Source organism: Hippocampus comes, unplaced genomic scaffold (assembly GCF_001891065.2).
Source record: "Hippocampus comes isolate QL1 unplaced genomic scaffold, H_comes_QL1_v1.1 scaffold68, whole genome shotgun sequence".
NCBI lineage: Eukaryota > Metazoa > Chordata > Actinopteri > Syngnathiformes > Syngnathidae > Hippocampus > Hippocampus comes.
Window position 1 is genome coordinate 574,341 of NW_017805625.1, and position 16,665 is coordinate 591,005.

General features: G+C 47.4%; 3 protein-coding genes across 5 annotated transcripts; 2 read left to right on the top strand and 1 right to left on the bottom strand.

Moving 5' to 3' along the window:
• The first annotated feature begins 1,453 nt into the window (after positions 1–1,453).
• oser1 (oxidative stress responsive serine-rich 1) lies at positions 1,454–4,357 on the top strand. 2 transcript variants are annotated; one of them, XM_019880728.1, is made up of 4 exons: positions 1,454–1,801; positions 2,853–2,953; positions 3,029–3,130; positions 3,595–4,357. In XM_019880728.1, exons 2-4 carry the CDS (start codon positions 2,877–2,879, stop codon positions 4,268–4,270), a joined length of 855 nt encoding a protein of 284 aa, XP_019736287.1. In that variant the 5' UTR covers positions 1,454–1,801; positions 2,853–2,876; the 3' UTR covers positions 4,271–4,357. The 2 variants fall into 2 exon arrangements, with proteins under 2 accessions (XP_019736287.1, XP_019736286.1); XM_019880727.1 differs by having other exon boundaries at positions 1,455–1,801; positions 3,592–4,357.
• A 737-nt stretch (positions 4,358–5,094) lies between these two features.
• Positions 5,095–9,877, bottom strand: sdc4 (syndecan 4). Of its 2 annotated transcripts, none has more exons than XM_019880732.1 (5): positions 9,597–9,877; positions 7,474–7,681; positions 7,358–7,404; positions 6,576–6,786; positions 5,095–6,311 (listed from the first exon to the last, which is right to left on the bottom strand). In XM_019880732.1, exons 1-5 carry the CDS (start codon positions 9,684–9,686, stop codon positions 6,160–6,162), a joined length of 708 nt encoding a protein of 235 aa, XP_019736291.1. In that variant the 5' UTR covers positions 9,687–9,877; the 3' UTR covers positions 5,095–6,159. The 2 variants fall into 2 exon arrangements, with proteins under 2 accessions (XP_019736291.1, XP_019736292.1); XM_019880733.1 differs by having other exon boundaries at positions 7,474–7,684; positions 9,597–9,702.
• On the top strand, positions 8,757–15,650 carry gdf5 (growth differentiation factor 5). Its single transcript, XM_019880726.1, has 3 exons — positions 8,757–8,828; positions 13,109–13,315; positions 14,330–15,650. The coding sequence occupies exons 2-3, from the start codon at positions 13,129–13,131 to the stop codon at positions 15,361–15,363; spliced, it is 1,221 nt and encodes a 406-aa protein (XP_019736285.1). The 5' UTR covers positions 8,757–8,828; positions 13,109–13,128; the 3' UTR covers positions 15,364–15,650.
• The last annotated feature ends 1,015 nt before the right edge of the window (positions 15,651–16,665 follow it).

Below are 16,665 nucleotides of genomic sequence, written 5' to 3' on the forward strand. Positions count from 1 at the left end.
AAAAATGCAAGGTATAAGTACATGAGAAAACTGGAGTCGAGACAAGAAATACATTTTTTAAATCTCAAAACCCGTTAAGGGTGGGTTACAAACAATATCAAAGTCAAATAAAATAAATATGAACAACAAAAAGGATGCTGTAAAAAGTCAGATAGATTTTACAGTTTGCAGTAATTATTACGCACACATAGACACACGGGCACACGCACACGCACACACACACGAACACGGACACACACACGAACACACACGCACACGCAATACACGTTTCCGACGTTAAATTGGTTTTTGACGTGTACGATAGGAAGGCAAACTTTCTTCATCAAGTGTATGTGGTTAACTTGACTGCTCGATTTAAATTCTCTTAATCTTTGACACCCTTTGTGGCAAAGTAAGCGTTTTATTGGCCAGCGATAGCATGTTTTGACTGTGCATATGACAAATAAACATCTTAAAGCATGAACTGTGTCACGTGGTCACTTGTGGCCCGTGACGTCAGCGTTGAGTTTGTTTTTGTGTGACATCGGTGAGGCTATTGCAGTTTACGAGCGCACTCACGATAGGCGGCGACGGCGGGCGAATAGTTTGTGATTATTAGTCTTATTATGTGTTTTCTTCTCTTCCTCGCTTTCACTTGACGTCAGTAGACAGGTGACGCACATTAGTTTGTTTTCTTTTCAGCGTGGTGTTGCTGCACGAAGTAGCCAGTGGCGTCGTTAGCCTCGCTAGACTCGTCAGCCGCCGAGTGTGAGCGACCGCCGTCCTCGGCGGGGCCTCGGCTTGTCATTGGCTGACAGCGGCGACACTCAACGATTCCCTCCCCGCGCTTTGCCCCGATTGGACGAAGACCATACGGCCCGGGGACAACGTCCAGTTGGCGCCATGTGATTGGACCAGCACGCTGTACAGATGGAAACTAGTGACACGCTCGATCGAAGTGTTTTTTAAAAACTTTATTTAAAAAAAATGCAAGGTATAAGTACATGAGAAAACTGGAGTCGAGACAAGAAATACATTTTTTAAATCTCAAAACCCGTTAAGGGTGGGTTACAAACAATATCAAAGTCAAATAAAATAAATATGAACAACAAAAAGGATGCTGTAAAAAGTCAGATAGATTTTACAGTTTGCAGTAATTATTACGCACACATAGACACACGGGCACACGCACACGCACACGCACACACACACGAACACGGACACGCACACGAACACACACGCACACGCAATACACGTTTCCGACGTAAAATTGGTTTTTGACGTGTACGATAGGAAGGCAAACTTTCTTCATCAAGTGTATGTGGTTAACTTGACTGCTCGATTTAAATTCTCTTAATCTTTGACACCCTTTGTGGCAAAGTAAGCGTTTTATTGGCCAGCGATAGCATGTTTTGACTGTGCATATGACAAATAAACATCTTAAAGCATGAACTGTGTCACGTGGTCACTTGTGGCCCGTGACGTCAGCGTTGAGTTTGTTTTTGTGTGACATCGGTGAGGCTATTGCAGTTTACGAGCGCACTCACGATAGGCGGCGACGGCGGGCGAATAGTTTGTGATTATTAGTCTTATTATGTGTTTTCTTCTCTTCCTCGCTTTCACTTGACGTCAGTAGACAGGTGACGCACATTAGTTTGTTTTCTTTTCAGCGTGGTGTTGCTGCACGAAGTAGCCAGTGGCGTCGTTAGCCTCGCTAGACTCGTCAGCCGCCGAGTGTGAGCGACCGCCGTCCTCGGCGGGCTCGGCGGCCTCTATGTGTGCTCTGGATCCGGCCGTTGCCGCGTGGAATTTGTGAAGAAATGTAAGTCTTTGCGTTCTTCCTCGTTGTCGTCAGCAAGCTTTCGCCTCGCTCATTTGGTAGCCGATTAGCGGCTAACATTAGCCCAGGTGGTGGCAGCAGGCGGCTATTAGCAAACACTTTGCTAGTTTTCGTGGCCCTCTGCTCGTCCAAGACAAGACGAGATGCATTGTTCAAGGTTGGCCGAAAAATCCAACGTCTTTCTTTCATTCAGAACAATGGATTTGCCACCTAGCTCGTAGTTTTTGCAGCGTCATGGCACCACGTGACGTCAGTGGCTCGATGACGCCACTCAAATGGACACAAATACGTGACCTTATGAAGCAGGTATGAGTTCAGGGGCCACAGTTATTCCAATTTGAACTCAGCTGGGCACCGCTAGTCAGCATGGATCCAAATCCCTGTTGTGGCAATGTACAAAAAAGCCACAGGAAGATTCCAGCAAAGTGACCCCTTTACTACTCACGCAGTTGACTGACATTTTGGCATAGCGCTACAGTTTTTGACTCCCGACAGTGCAGCCTTTTCCCGCGAAGTTGGCATCTTTTACTGCTAACACTTGGCAACTTTTCGCCTTCTCAAGTGCGGAAAGACCAGGTGTAAAATCCTGAGGAGCAGCCAATTTCACAAACTGCGCCCTCGAGTGGACAAAATTGTAAAATTGCATTTAATGTGTGTTCTGTCCCCACGAGAAGTGGCAAAGAAAGTAAAAAACCCTGCCACCGTTTCGCTTTCGCCACAAGTGCATCTACTCAATTGGTGGGTAAACAAGCTCATTTGTCTGCCAGTTGAGAAGAAGCTCCTGTGGCTAAAGCCAAACAGTGGCAGGGTTTTGACTTTCTGGACCTGGATTTTCCACTTCTGCCCCCCCATGGGGCAAACGTTGGCATGCCCTGGCGTAAAGCAAACTAAGCAAAGCACAAAAAATATAATGTCGCATGATTGACTCGTTTCGACCTCTTGCTGCTTTTGCCCATTCATGTAATGTAAGCCAAGTCCAGAGTGGTGAGCCTCCTTGTTGGCCCTCTTCAAACGTGTTGCGTTTGTTTGTCAGTGGGGGGTCCGGCCTGGGTCCAGCATGGCACCAGGCGGTCCGGAGCATGAGGAAGAAACGCTCCAGACAGCCTTCAAGAAGCTGCGAGTGGATGCCGACAGGTACGACCCGTCCCTCCATACGATGTCCGTGCTGCTAGCGATCGGATGCTGACGCACACTTTTTTGTGTGTGCAGGGCACTCACGGCGCCTGGTGTGCCCGAATCTCCTCGAGTGACAGCAAGGGACCCCGGCCCTTCTAAGGCCAAACACGGAGCGTCCAAGGACAACTGGCACGGGTGAGTGGATGTGTGTGGAAGGCGTTTACAACCATTCTTGACTCCTTTACCAGTGTGGCTTTTTCATAGAGTGGACCTGAATAGTGCCACTCAAAATCCCTTTGAAGCGAGTGAATTCCTTGGCAATCATTAACTCGTCACAATGCATTCTGACAGCGCTACAAAATGGCCACCCCACTGTACACTAGGGCCCCACCCATATGGACCGTTTGAGGCCGACGCCTATATTTGGCAGAATCAAATTCTGATGACCGATTAATCAGCTCATTAATTTTTTAAAGTATCTACTGAATGCTATCAATTATTTTTTGGGGTCCCTTAATGCTAAAAGAAGCCAATTTACTTTGAAACCGTCCGCTGAGCTTTTTGGACAAGTCGAGTGGAAAAGGATCCCGATTGGTACTTTCTGAAAGGACGGGTTGCTTTTGCGCAGGTAGATCGTGACGAACTTTTTGTTTCAGCAGCTGCATGAGGAAGGCGTCGCGAGGAGCCAGTCGGACGCAGCGGCGGCGGCGCTCTAAATCGCCCATCCTGCACCCCCCGAGGTTCACCTACTCTGCCACACCGCCCCCTGCCGGAGTCCTAAAGAAGCGCACTGAGCTCAGCCCCACATCCTCTGGCGGCTTTGGGGCGGTGCCCACCGGGGCCGCTCCGCGTCGACTTGCGGCCACCGTCCCCCCGTCTGAGCTTCCCGGGAAGGACCAGAGCAGCTCAGGAACCATCCGGGAAAAGGATGACGCTGACACGACCGACTTCGGACTTTTGTCCAAGCGCCGTGGTTGCAGTGGCCTGTGCGCGTGCTCGCACACAGACGGCGACCCGAAGGCTTGGGAGGGAGCGAGCAGCGGCGCAGCCCCCTGTTGCTGTGCATCCAAAACGGATGCTTGGTCTGGCACGGGAGCATACTCCTTCACGGGACTGCGCGACGTCATCTCTGAGTGCGAGAGGCACGGGGGACCCCGGCCCCCGCCCACCAGGACTGCCGGCCTTGCCCACTCGCCGGCCTCCCCTCGTTCGTGTTCTTCGCAGGCGCTGGTCTCGGTCGATGACGTCACCATGGAGGACCTGGCCGGCTACATGGAGTTCTACCTCTACATACCGAAGAAAATGTCACACATGGCTGAGATGATGTACACGTGAGTGCATGTGCACACCAACATGACCTGCGTGATCACGTACAGGCACTCTTCCTCCCTTTCCTGCTTCAATAAAGTTCAATGTTTGGAAGATGCCTTTTTTTATAGAAAAATGACATCAAGAAACTTAAGTTATGTTTACACTACAGGGGGCGATGCCCAATCCGGGTTTTTTGTTAAATCCAATTTATGTACTCATTCACATTACAAAAATACCTGCGACTTCTTACGCGAACACAACTGCACAACAGCATCTGGTGTTGAACAGGTCCGAAGAGGCGATACACAAAGATTGAAGTACAGTGACTCAAGACAAGTATCAATTGCACAGGAAAACAACCTTCAGCTCAGGACTACTTGAGCAATTTTACTCATGGATTACTTATTTATGCAAATGTTAATTATTTGGAGGACTACTTTTTACTTGTACTTGACCTATATTATTCAAAACGCTGCATAACAACCGTACACGCCCTGAGGCATGGTCCAATCAGAGAAGTGAAAGCGCTGCTCCTGATGGCCATCGTCAAGGAGAAATGGTTTGAGGAAACGCCGATTGTCGCAGCACTCCATCCCACGTGTATCCGAAACACACAAAGGCCTCCTTGTTGCAAACGAAAACAATGACCGGGCTTACAAACTTCCACCCTTTCCTCCGTGCTCATTAATCAGCATTTGAGCTGAAATAGTGGCATACAAACACACGTCTTTTTCGGATGGATGGATGATACAATATTATGAGCTTATAAAAACAGCATGTTTCGTTGAAGTATCACAAAAAGGAAAGTGGGCGAAAGAATGCAAAGTTTGTGAGCAAACGATACATTTTTTTGTACAGAACTTTTATTTTCACAAAGAGACAAAGACCGACCGATGACCTTGAACTGCATCATGACAAAAGGCACGGTAGTCACGGGAGGTCAAAGACTAAAAACCCAAAACATTGAAAATGACGACGATGCGACTTTCCCATCTACTGAGAAAACCAACTAGTCGTTTGGTTGAAATATTTGGTAAGACATCGCATCCCCACATTCTGCTAATTCACATACAGTAAATCTACAACAAAATACTATCTGACTAAAGAGGGAAAAAAAAAGTACCGCATCACTTCTCCCAATCACAAATGAGCTAGAAGAAAGGGTCTCTATGGTCTTTGATAATTTTCTAGTTTTTGCCATGCAAAGCTAACTAGCAGCTGCTGCACATTTTCACCCTTCCTGCGCCAATTAGTCCTAACACACACGCAATTCAACACGCACACTCACTCGTGTTCAATCACAAACTAGCCAGGGTGCGGTCAGAGGGAAGGTGAAATGTTCACTAGGCAGCTTCCAGTTTTCGCTAAGCTAACTAGCAGCTACGTCACATTCTAACCCCATGCACACACATTTTGTCCAATCACAAACAAGCGAAGACAAAGGGAGAGGTGAAGAGGTTAAATGTTCACCAGTTCCACTTTTGTCTAGTCGAACCAGCAGCTGAAGCCCACGCCACTTGTTATGCCACAGCTTGTTAATTAGCGTTAGCATGAGAAACTTGTACCATTAGCGGCAGTGTGTCGTCAGCAGCAGTTTGATTTGTTCCAAGTCAAACCACTCACATTCACTTAAGAGTTTACACCAAAGAATGTGTAGTGTGTGTCTACAAAGACAAGTCACTTTTTACTAAAAAGGTGCAGAGTGTCAAGCAAACTCCTTGACAGGAATTACATATATATTTAAAAAAAAAAAATCATACGAGGACCAACCGGAATATTTGTAAGGAAAAAAACAATGTCATCATCCAAGAGGCAACGTCGGCAATAAAAAAATATATTCAGATGAGCGTCATGGCGCTGACATTAGCTTAGCTTGTGTGTAGTGAATAAATAAGGGCAGGGGGCTGGGGGGGCTAGGCATAAATCTCTGCGGTGGGGGCCTTAGTGTAGATGGGCTTCTTGGCCAGCTCGTAGCTTCCTTCGTCTTTCTTTTTCATGCGATGAAGCAGCAGTACCACCAGCAGAACTGCCAATGTCAGGACCACGCCGCCACCGCAGATTAGTCCTGGAAGCAAAAGCACAAGCAAAGTCTCACTGCAGGCTGTGGCTTCTTTTTATCCATTTTTAACCAGTGCATCATAAATAAAAGTGCACCGGTGGCGGGTCTATCCTTGAACACACATGTACACGTTAGATTTAGTATAAAAAAGGCTTGCTGGAGTTTTGACTTCCAACTTCTATTTGATGGAGGAAAAGGACTACGTTACTTGAACGCGAGCACGACAGCACGCAAAAAAAAAAAACGCGGCCAGACACGGAGTGCCCTCACCTGCGAGGACCTCTGTCCTGGAGAAGACACCGTCGCCGTTGGCGGCGTGAGACATCAGAACGTTGGAGGGAAGCTGGTCGCCCGGGCGGGGACCGTTCCGCAACAGAGAGATCTCGTTGTCGTTCACCGTAATGTCCGGCTCCGGGTCACGGCGGATGGTGGGGCGAGATGGGCCGGCCCACTCCGGAATCCTGTTGTCCACGTCGGGACGCTGAAAACAGTATGAGGACAACCGTTAGGGACAAAGTACTCAGCATTATTGGCCGTTCTCAATGCGAGTGACAACGTGAGATGATCACAGCTGAAACATCGCTTTGTCCACTTTACACTCGTTGCCACAACTGACGGGATAAAGAGCCAACCCTTACACTCAATTGTAGTTCGCCATTTGTGAATTCACAGATTTTTCTGGCCACATCCAGTATGGCGCAGGAACTAACATATGTCAGGAAAGGGCCACCCCGCTGAAGGCATTGTCTGCGTCTCTTTCCCTGCATTTTTGACTGGCCTGATGTGTTTCAAGATGGCATTTTTGCATCACTTAAGCTTCAATAAACATGCGCCATTTGGTTTCAAGGTATGCTTCGGCTTCGTGACTATTTCACCCTCAGTTTCAAATGTAAAAGTCAGTCACCCCAAACCCCCAAAAAAGGGGAGAAAGGCAAAATGTGGACGTCCAAAGGTGTTTTGTGGCTTCAAGACTATTTCAGGCCACCCAAACCTGGGGGACGCTTCTGATCACAATTCTACGCCCTGCACGGCACAACATCATCATCATTTACCTCAGTGGGTGGCAGCCAGTCACGTTCAGGAGATGAGCGCTCGTTCTCTGTGGACAAAAACAAAGTTGAAATTGTGCTTCAAGTTTTTAGCTTTGGGCATGAAAACTTGGACAAACCTGCGCCGTTGTCACCCGACCCCGACACCTCATCTTCATAGTCTTCGTCTTCATCTTCGTTTTCCCAGTCATCATAGTAATAGTCATCCTCTTCCTCATCTTCGTCTTCCTCATTGTCCGTGAAACCAAAGTCTCCCGATGACTCCTGGCTGTCGTTCTGGTGGGTCACCGCAGCCTTCAATGGCATCCACGTCTCCGTCTCCCTCACCTATTGGCACACGAGGATGTCGTCAGTCGTTAACCCGTCGTCAACCAAAAACTGCTTATAACCCAAACATCAAACAGTGCCAGTGGTTGAAGAAAATTCGAAAAATCGAGAATAGCGCAAATGGCAGATGACAGGGCCGATGGCCAATTTTCAAGGGGTCCATTAACATTTACTCAAAAATGTTGCTTTCTTTTTTTTTTTTTTTAAATCATTGTTGACCTTGAGTTTAGACCTCAAAGGCAACCCCGCACAACACACGCAGCAACAATAACACCCAACGTGGGCACAAAGTCCTGGCAAAGAACAGTGCAATCCAAGTAGTGGTAATAAATTTAAATCATTTTCATGTCTAGCCTCTTTATAGTGTTTTGTTTAAGACTTAAATAAAATATTGCTTTTGGGTGGTCAGTTGTTTTGAATGTAAAATAAAGACACTAATAACTCAATAATAATTTTAAAAAGTGATGATGTCATTGTATTAATGAAATATGCAGCGGGCCGGCAGAACCAGCATTTGGGAGGAAGGTACACGGCGGGCCAACACAGCTCCCCAGTACGGTGCCATACTGGCCCCCAGGCTGTCGGGCAACCGCCAACGTCGGACCCCGCAGTCATACAAGCGGCGAGGCTGGCTGAGTTTTGGGAATGGTGGGGGATAAAACATCTGATTTGTGTGTAGATAAGAGGAGAACAAGAACACTGAATTCAGATTTTCATCATTCTGGCCTGATTTCAGAGACTTCCATAACATCGCTGTCCATGCTGTCGTGAAAAGGCAGGAAAAGTTCATCACTCAGTCGAGGAGGGCCCAGAAAGTTGCACCGAAAAAAATTTGGCATTCCGAATTTGTGTGAGTGAGTGTGTGAGAGAGAGAGAGAGAGAGAGAGAGAGAGAGAGAGAGAGAGAGAGAAAGAGAGAGAGAGAGAGAGAGAGAGAGAGAGAGAGAGAGAAAGAGAGAGACAGAGACAGAGAGAGACAGAGTGTTCCGTGTCTATAGAGAGGGTCTGTACGGGTCCATTGAGACGCTTCCAAGTGTGCAAAATCCCCCGGAGGGCCACTCAAGGTCAGCGGAGGTCACATTCCACAGCAAAGGAACAAGGCAGAGGAGGGAGCACAAAAGGAGGGAAGCGCCAGGAAGGACGGACCAGTAAGGAATGCGCTGCTGCGATCGTCTTGTTAATCGCCGGTGCTAAGCTAACTGGCTAACCGGAATGGACCTCCATAAGGGGGGCGGTCCTCTTCAAGTATGGGTGTCGGTGGCATCACACTCAGCCTTTGGCCCTCAGTGTACTGCGAACTTCTTAGTCTCACTTTTAACATTATCACACACACTAAACAAACTAAAGTCCTCACAAATCACGCATCTATGTACATGCGTAAACACACAAACACAAACAACAATTCACTCTCGCGCGCACGCCCACGTGAACGTAGGGGATGGCGGAATGAGCAACGTGATTTGAAGAAAAACTTGACTCCTCGGCTACACACACGCACGATTTAAAAACGTACTCAAACACACTGGTCGCTGATGTGACATGGGGGCATAAATGAGTCTGAGATCCCCACCAACAACAACAACCCAAGCCCCCTCCCCCCGAGGGCCCCTTTCATTATAATAGTTCCGCGAACACGCACGTCCAAACAAACAGGTCGGAACGAGCACACGAGCAAAGTTATTGAAAAGTCAATTGAGGCGAAGACGAGTGGCAGCGGGTGTTTGGTTAGGTCGTCAGTCGACGAGCTTCCGGGCTTGCCGTGAGTCCCAGGTAAAGTTAGCACGCTAGCTGAAGGGAAAAAAAGTTTGTCGTGGTTTCCGAAGGCTTTCAGGCAAAAATTGTGAGGGAAAGAGGAAAACAAGTCCGGACAAAAGGCCACGAACGACAAGGTGTGCGGATGAGCGACTTTAACTTACCGACTCGGAGGTGACGCGCAACAACCAAGTGGACAAAAAGAGCAGGAGGCCGAAAGCCAAAACGTTTGCCGAACTTCCAAAAGTTGACATTTTGACTTTGCTTAAATTCTCTCAGCTGCAATCTAAAAAGAAATCACGGCTACGGGAACTCGGGGTTCGTCGCGGCGTCTCAGACTTCAACTTGGTTCAAAAGGGACAGTTATTGTTGTTATCCTCTGCCAACTTTGACGGACGACTTTTGGTGACCGTCGTCTTTTTCCTCTCGTATAACTTGTGCCCTCGCGACTCTCCGCCAATGAGCGGCCAGCAGGGTGGTGACGTCTCCGCTCCATTTCCCGTAATTTTGTCACGGCAATCCCTTTCCCCCCCTCCGCCGCTGACTACGCGATAAAAGTATCCACACGCAAATTCGAATTAGCTTGTTCTTCTTCTTTTATTTTCCTACTTTTTCATTCCAAAATTGATTTCACATACATTCACAAATTCTATTAACTGCGACATGTTACTTTATGACGACAAAAGTCTCAGGAAACAAACTTACCACCAAAAAACAAACAAACAAACAAAAACAAAAAACACGAACACAACAACAATACAATACCAACACCTCCCTATCACATTTGTGACCACCTCACTCCATATTCGGCGATTGTCTGGTTTCCGAAATCGGATACACCAGCCAAACTTCAACACATTCATACAACCGTATGACAAAACAGATATTTAGACTAATACATACATATAAATACACGAAACACACACACACACACACACACACACACACACACACACACACACACGCACACACACACACACACACACACACACACACTCGTCCACACACGCACAGAGGAATTGCCTATGGGGCATTCCAAGAAAACTTGAGCAATTTTTTCGGTTCATCATGAGTCAGTCCCATTTGGTTTTCATTATTTTTTATTTTGGCGGAAGAGCTGCCAACTTCCTGCGGTACGAAAATTCCTGTAGGGACGTCACTTTCCAGTCCAAACTTTCCCTTTTCTTCTCTCAACACGTTCACGTTCCCATTCCATCCTGTTTTGTTGCGTGCTGTCATATGACGCAAGTTTCATCGGGAGAAAATGGCCGCAAGATGATGAGCAGCCTCGAAAACAAACTGGCCATGTAGAAATATATTTTATGAACGGTTATCTTTAGTACTGTCTGTAAAAAAACAGTCAACTACTTCTTCTTCTTGGACACTCCGTTCGTGTGTGTGTGTGCGTGCGCGCGCTGTCTAAATAAAGATGTATTGTTCAATACAGTATTGTATTGTGAGGCGCAGGAGCAGGAAGAGGAAATTGTCGTTCCAAATTGCTTGCCATGATGTCATAACTATGTAGACAGCTGTACTTCCTCCTTGGAAATTTAGCCGTCCTTCCAATAGCTAAGTCGTCGACTTGTGTATATTGCCTATTTGTTTTGAGGTGACAAAGTTTGTGTTCGTCAAGGCTGCCCCAGGGCACATTTGGGACCAACGGATACATAGAATTTCCATTCATTTTGATCGGGAAAGATGATTTGAGAGACATGGGTTTTGAGATACATCATACATTGATCTACCCTGGATCCATCAGGAAATGACCAATTCATTCATTAATTCACCACTTATTCATCATCCATTTGCAGCTGTTGTGAAAGCGCTATACTGTATCAATACAATATTGTATTGTATATCCATCATCCAGCCACCTCTTCATTCATCCGTTAGTAATCCAAGCATTCAGCCAAATCCAACATGTGCCAACACGTAAGCATCCAGCTACACAAACACATCCGGTACTGCAACCAACCAAGCAACATCACACAAAAAGCATCCACTGAACTGTCCAAACATCGCGCGCCGACTCACCTTCTATCCACGATCACACAGTGTCATTGACTGACCAGCAGATGGCCTCCACGTCTCTTTTCTCTCTCTCTCTCTCTCTCTCTCTCTCTCTCTCTCTCTCTCTCTCTCGTTAATTCAAGCTGGTGCTTGAGGATGAGGATTTTTTTTTTTTTTTTGCTTGAGAATGAGGATGTCCATCCTTGAAGTATAGTGAGTGACGTGTGGGCCGCCAACGAAATGGCACTTTCTTTTCTTTTGGGGTTTACGACTGGAGTATCTTTTTTCCCCCCTTGCCATTCTCTGTCTCAGCCTCTTTTTTACAATCCACGAACGATTGGCCATTGCGCTCGGCGAGGGAGGCCAATGAGACGGCACAAACGCAAGTCCAGACAGCCACAAGACCAGTCGAAGAGAGCAAGAAGCAGCAACGCCAATGCTGTCAAGGAAAAATCCAGTTAAGAAAAAGAGTGACAGGCAGCAGGTAAAGCATTCAAATGTGCATGGACACATTTCAATTTCGTTGACAAAAGAAGCCTTTCGAGCTGCAGTAATGGGTGTATGAAGTCCGTGGTATTGATTTATCCACACTCTTATGAGTGTTAATTGGGTATAGACTTTGCTCATTAAGTATTAACATTAATTAATAAATTTAAAAAAAATCCATGAGTCACTTGTGTGATTATCCCAGCTAAGCTAATGTAAGCTTTCAAGCTTAAACTATCGTGGATAGTCTTTCACAGTGATGTTTGAGAATGTACTTTATCATCATGTCCATAGTACCTGGAGAAAACCCATGCAGGCATGGGGAGAACATGCAAACTCCACACAGGAAGGCCGGAGCCGGAATCGAACACCGCACCTCTGCACTGTGAGGGTGACGTGCTAACCAGATTAAAAAGTAATAACAACAATAATAATAATGAAAAAAAAAATGATGCGGCTTAGTGACCGAGTGATTCACATGTCCGCCCCACAGTACAGAGATCCGGGGTTTGAATCTGGGCTCTGACGTTCCTGTGTATGTTGTTAAAATATTTCCTTTTCACCAAATACTGCATGATTTTTATATTTTCTTAGAACATCCAGTACTTTAAAAAAATTAAGATCGACCCTCATGAGGATGATCAGAACAGATAATGGGTGGATGAATGGAGCTCTAAAATTTTGGGGGTGCTTGGATTCTGTTTCGGGGTGCTGCAAGACCCCTAAAAATGGGCTAGACAGGGTGACCATAAACATCCTAATTCATAGCCACAGTATATAACACGTGGAAAAAAGGCTTACTTAAGAATACGCTTTCCCCCCCAAAAAAGGAACTTGGCTGCTCTTCCACCAAAATAAATTACGCTGGAAAAAATCGGTAAAAAAAAAAAAAAAAGCTCTCTCTCTCTTTCTCTCTCTCTCTCTCTCTCTCTCGTTCTCTCAGCCCCTTCCTTTTTCTCCTTGTCCCTCCCTTTTTTTGGCACCTTCTGCGTTTGTGTCTCTCTTGGGCGTTCACATCACTCTCAGCCGGATGGACTGCAAGGACCGCTTTGGCCACTCGGTCCCGTTTGTCCACTTTGTCTGGTGTTGCCGTCGCCATGGCTACCAGCAGCAGCTGCTAGGATGAAACTTTGGGTCTCTTGTCTCTTCTTTGCGCTCACGTGCCGGACGCCACCAACAGAACTGGTGGGAACGGTCACCATGGAGAGCGGCATAAGGAGGGCGGCCGGTCACCAGATTGCCATGGGAGATGGAAGCCTGACATCGGTCAAGGTGACGCCGCATGACTACATGATGTCGTTGTATCAGATGGGATCCTCTGAAACGGCGCGACGTAACTTCAGCATGGACGCCGACACCGTCACCAGCTTTGTGGACTCTGCTCGAGGTCGGCCATTTGCTATTGCGCCCTCTCGGTCTGTTCGCCTTCATTTATGTGCTTGCCACTTCCATTCACGTTCTTTATCTCAATTGATGAGCTCCTTCACTCCATTCATGTGTTCATCACACCCATCCACGTTCATCATGCCAATTCATATGTTCATCGTGTCCATTCAGGTGCTTGTCACGTTCATTGACATTCATCATGTCCATTTAGGTGTTCTGCTACATCAATTAATGTGTCCATCATGCCCATTCATGTGCTCAACACAGCCGTTCGCGTTCATCATGCCCATTCATGCATTCATTCCATCTTTTCACATTCGCCATCTCCATCGATGTGTCCGCTCATATCCACTCACATGTCCATTCACGTGTCCAAGGTGAAGGTGACGCCACGCGCCCGTCCGGTGGCTTCCTTTCAGCTCCTGATGCAGGGTGTCAATGCTAGGCTAACAAGCTGACGTGTGCATGTACATACTTGTGTGTGTGTGTGTGTGTGTGTGTGTGTGTGTGTGTGTGGGTGGGAGTCCCACTTTTGCTCTCCGGCGCCGCCCTCAGGGGAAAAAATAAACTTTGTCCGTCACGCCCCTACGACCCTCGGTCCCTCCCCCACCTGGCTCAGAAAACTTGTGGTGACTGCGGCCGCCAACGTTTACGTTCCTTTTAAATTTAGCTTGTGTTTGTTTAAAGCATCTCAGCTAGCGGCTAGCCGCCATTGAGAAACCGCTAGCTCGAAAGCCAGAAGAAGTTCACTTGTTGCTCCCAATGGAAACAACTGAAAAGCTTGGGCGCATTTCATTGTTCCTTAAAAGTGTGCATGACACACCTACAAGGCTTTTTATTACTTGAATTACAAATGGGGAAATGGAATGAGGGCGACCAGTCCCTTGTTGGTCCACAAAGGCCGTGGCATTGGCTGGCAACCAGTCCACCGTTTGTCTATATGTACCTTGATGGTGACTAGTGACCAGCACTGTCTTGTAGTCTGACCAGAAAATGTTTTATGCTCCCCATACAGATGAGCTTGGGTCGGTCCTGTGGTATCAGCGGTATCAGTTCCAAATCTCGTCTCTGGACCAGGATGGACTTGTGGGAGCAGAACTTCGAATCTTGAGGAAACGCTCAGCCCGACAAGTGGCAGTAGGCGAGGCTTGCTGGTTGAACCTCTACAGCTGCGGGTCGGGCCCACAGAAGGTGGTTCTGATCCAGACCCTGGCGGCAGCCCCACTGGACCCACCCAAAGGAAAGTGGGAGGTCTTTGATGTCTACCGTGCCGTCAAGGCCCTTAAGAAACCCAGTCAACAGAACCAGAACCAACTCAAGCAACACAACCAACAGAAACGATCCAACCAGAAACAACACAGCCAGCAGAACCAATACAGCCAAAACAACCACCAGAAACAGAAACACCATGTCCAGGAGCAAGAGAAACAGCACCCCAATTCTGAGCCAGAGAAAGAGTTGTCCCTGTGTTTCCATCTGGAGGCGGTGGAGAGTGGAGGGGGCGGGGCTGCTGACCTCCTGGGTTTGGGCTTTGGCAGGGCCGGGCGGGCCCAGAAAGAGAAAGCCTTCCTGCTGGCCTACAGCCGCAGCGATCGGGGGCCGGACGCGCCGGACGACGTGTTCTACAAGGAAATCCGGGCCCGCTCGGGCCACGCCCGCAAGAGCGTCTATGAATATCTGAGGGCGCAACGACGGTTGCGAAGAGCCCCACATGCTCGGCCTCAGAGCCCACCCCTGCACTGCCGGCGCGTCCGCCTGCACGTGGACTTCCGGGCCCTGGGCTGGGACGACTGGATCATCGCTCCGCTGGACTACCAGGCCTTCCGCTGCGACGGGTCCTGCGATTTCCCCTTGCGTTCGCACCTGCAGCCCACAAACCACGCCGTGGTCCAGACACTGCTCCACGCTATGGCTCCGCCCGCCGCCCCGCCCGCCTGCTGTGTGCCCACTCGCCTCGGCGCCATCAGTGTCCTTTATGTGGACGTGCACGACAATGTGGTCTATAGGCAGTACCGCAACATGGTAGTGGACGCTTGCGGCTGCAGGTAGAACGTTCGAGCGCCTTGAGCTACGACTGACTTTCCAAATACCCGCCATGGATCTGACCTTTTTCTTTTTCTTGCCTTGACTTGAGAGACGAACGCTATATTCATGTTAGTATGTGTGTGTGTGTGTGTGTGTGTGTGTTTGTGGCCATCTTGCACATTTCACATTTCCTTTTATGAGAGTGTATTATTGTACAATATATGATTGCTCTAATCATTAAAGTTGTAAAAAAATAAATACATAAATAAAAATCTAACTTTGGAAGGTTTTCATTTCAAGGGACCCATACTTCAGCCACTTGTACTAAATCTTTCACATCAGAAACAAAAAAGACGTTTACTTAAAACAAGAATTTATGGATTATTTTTTCTGCCACTTCAGCAGCATGTGTGTGTGTGTGGGGGGGGGGGAATGTTTATGTGGGTATGTTTATGTGGTCAGACATCCTGGATTCGGACAGTCTCCAGTTGAACCCTTTGGCTCGGGTCCATGAAGATATTTTGTCGGAGTGGGCTGTCTGAGTGTGTATTTAATTTTTAGACTGGAGCAATGCTGCTGACATTTAAAGATGAGCCCTGAACCCACATTGAAAATGCTTTTGAAATTGTGGTTCAACATGGATCAAATATACACACAAAATCCTCCTCTGGCCACAAATTCAATGTCATGTGAAGAGCTCTGAAATTGTGTGATGTCATCGTTTTCGGGAGCTCTGTGATGTCACACCAACAAACATGAAGAAGTCAACAGTATCGTGCAGCAACTCGCATGCTTGCGTGTGTGTGTGTGTGTGTGTGTGTGTGTGTGTGTGTGTGTGTGTGTGTGTGTGTGTGTGTGTCTGCGTGCGTGCGTGCCTGCGTACCTGCGTGCGTGTGTGTGTGTTTGGGTCAAATGCAACTGTGATTGCAGCTGCGTGTTAGATCATGAGTTTGTTCAGCAACCTGGCATGTTGGCTTCCGTCACAAGGTGTTAGCTATAACATTAGCCAGCTGAGGGTTGGGGGGTGATGAGTGTTATCCTGTGTGTGTCTTGTCGGGTGCAGGTGGGTGTGTGTTTGGGTTTGGTGGTTGGCAAAAGTAGGAGTTGATGGTGAACTTTGAGGAGTAATCAAAAGAGAAGAAAGCCCTACCAATGTTCACCACACAATAATAATAATATCACAAAGGGCAGTCAAAAGGTAATTCATTAAGCTAGCAATTTTGTACACCAGAAATGTTCAACATTTGTTGTCGAAATAATTGTTTGAAGGTTTATTGCCAAAATATAGTGTTAAAGCCTGTCTTCTTCCTGTCAGTCATGTTGGAA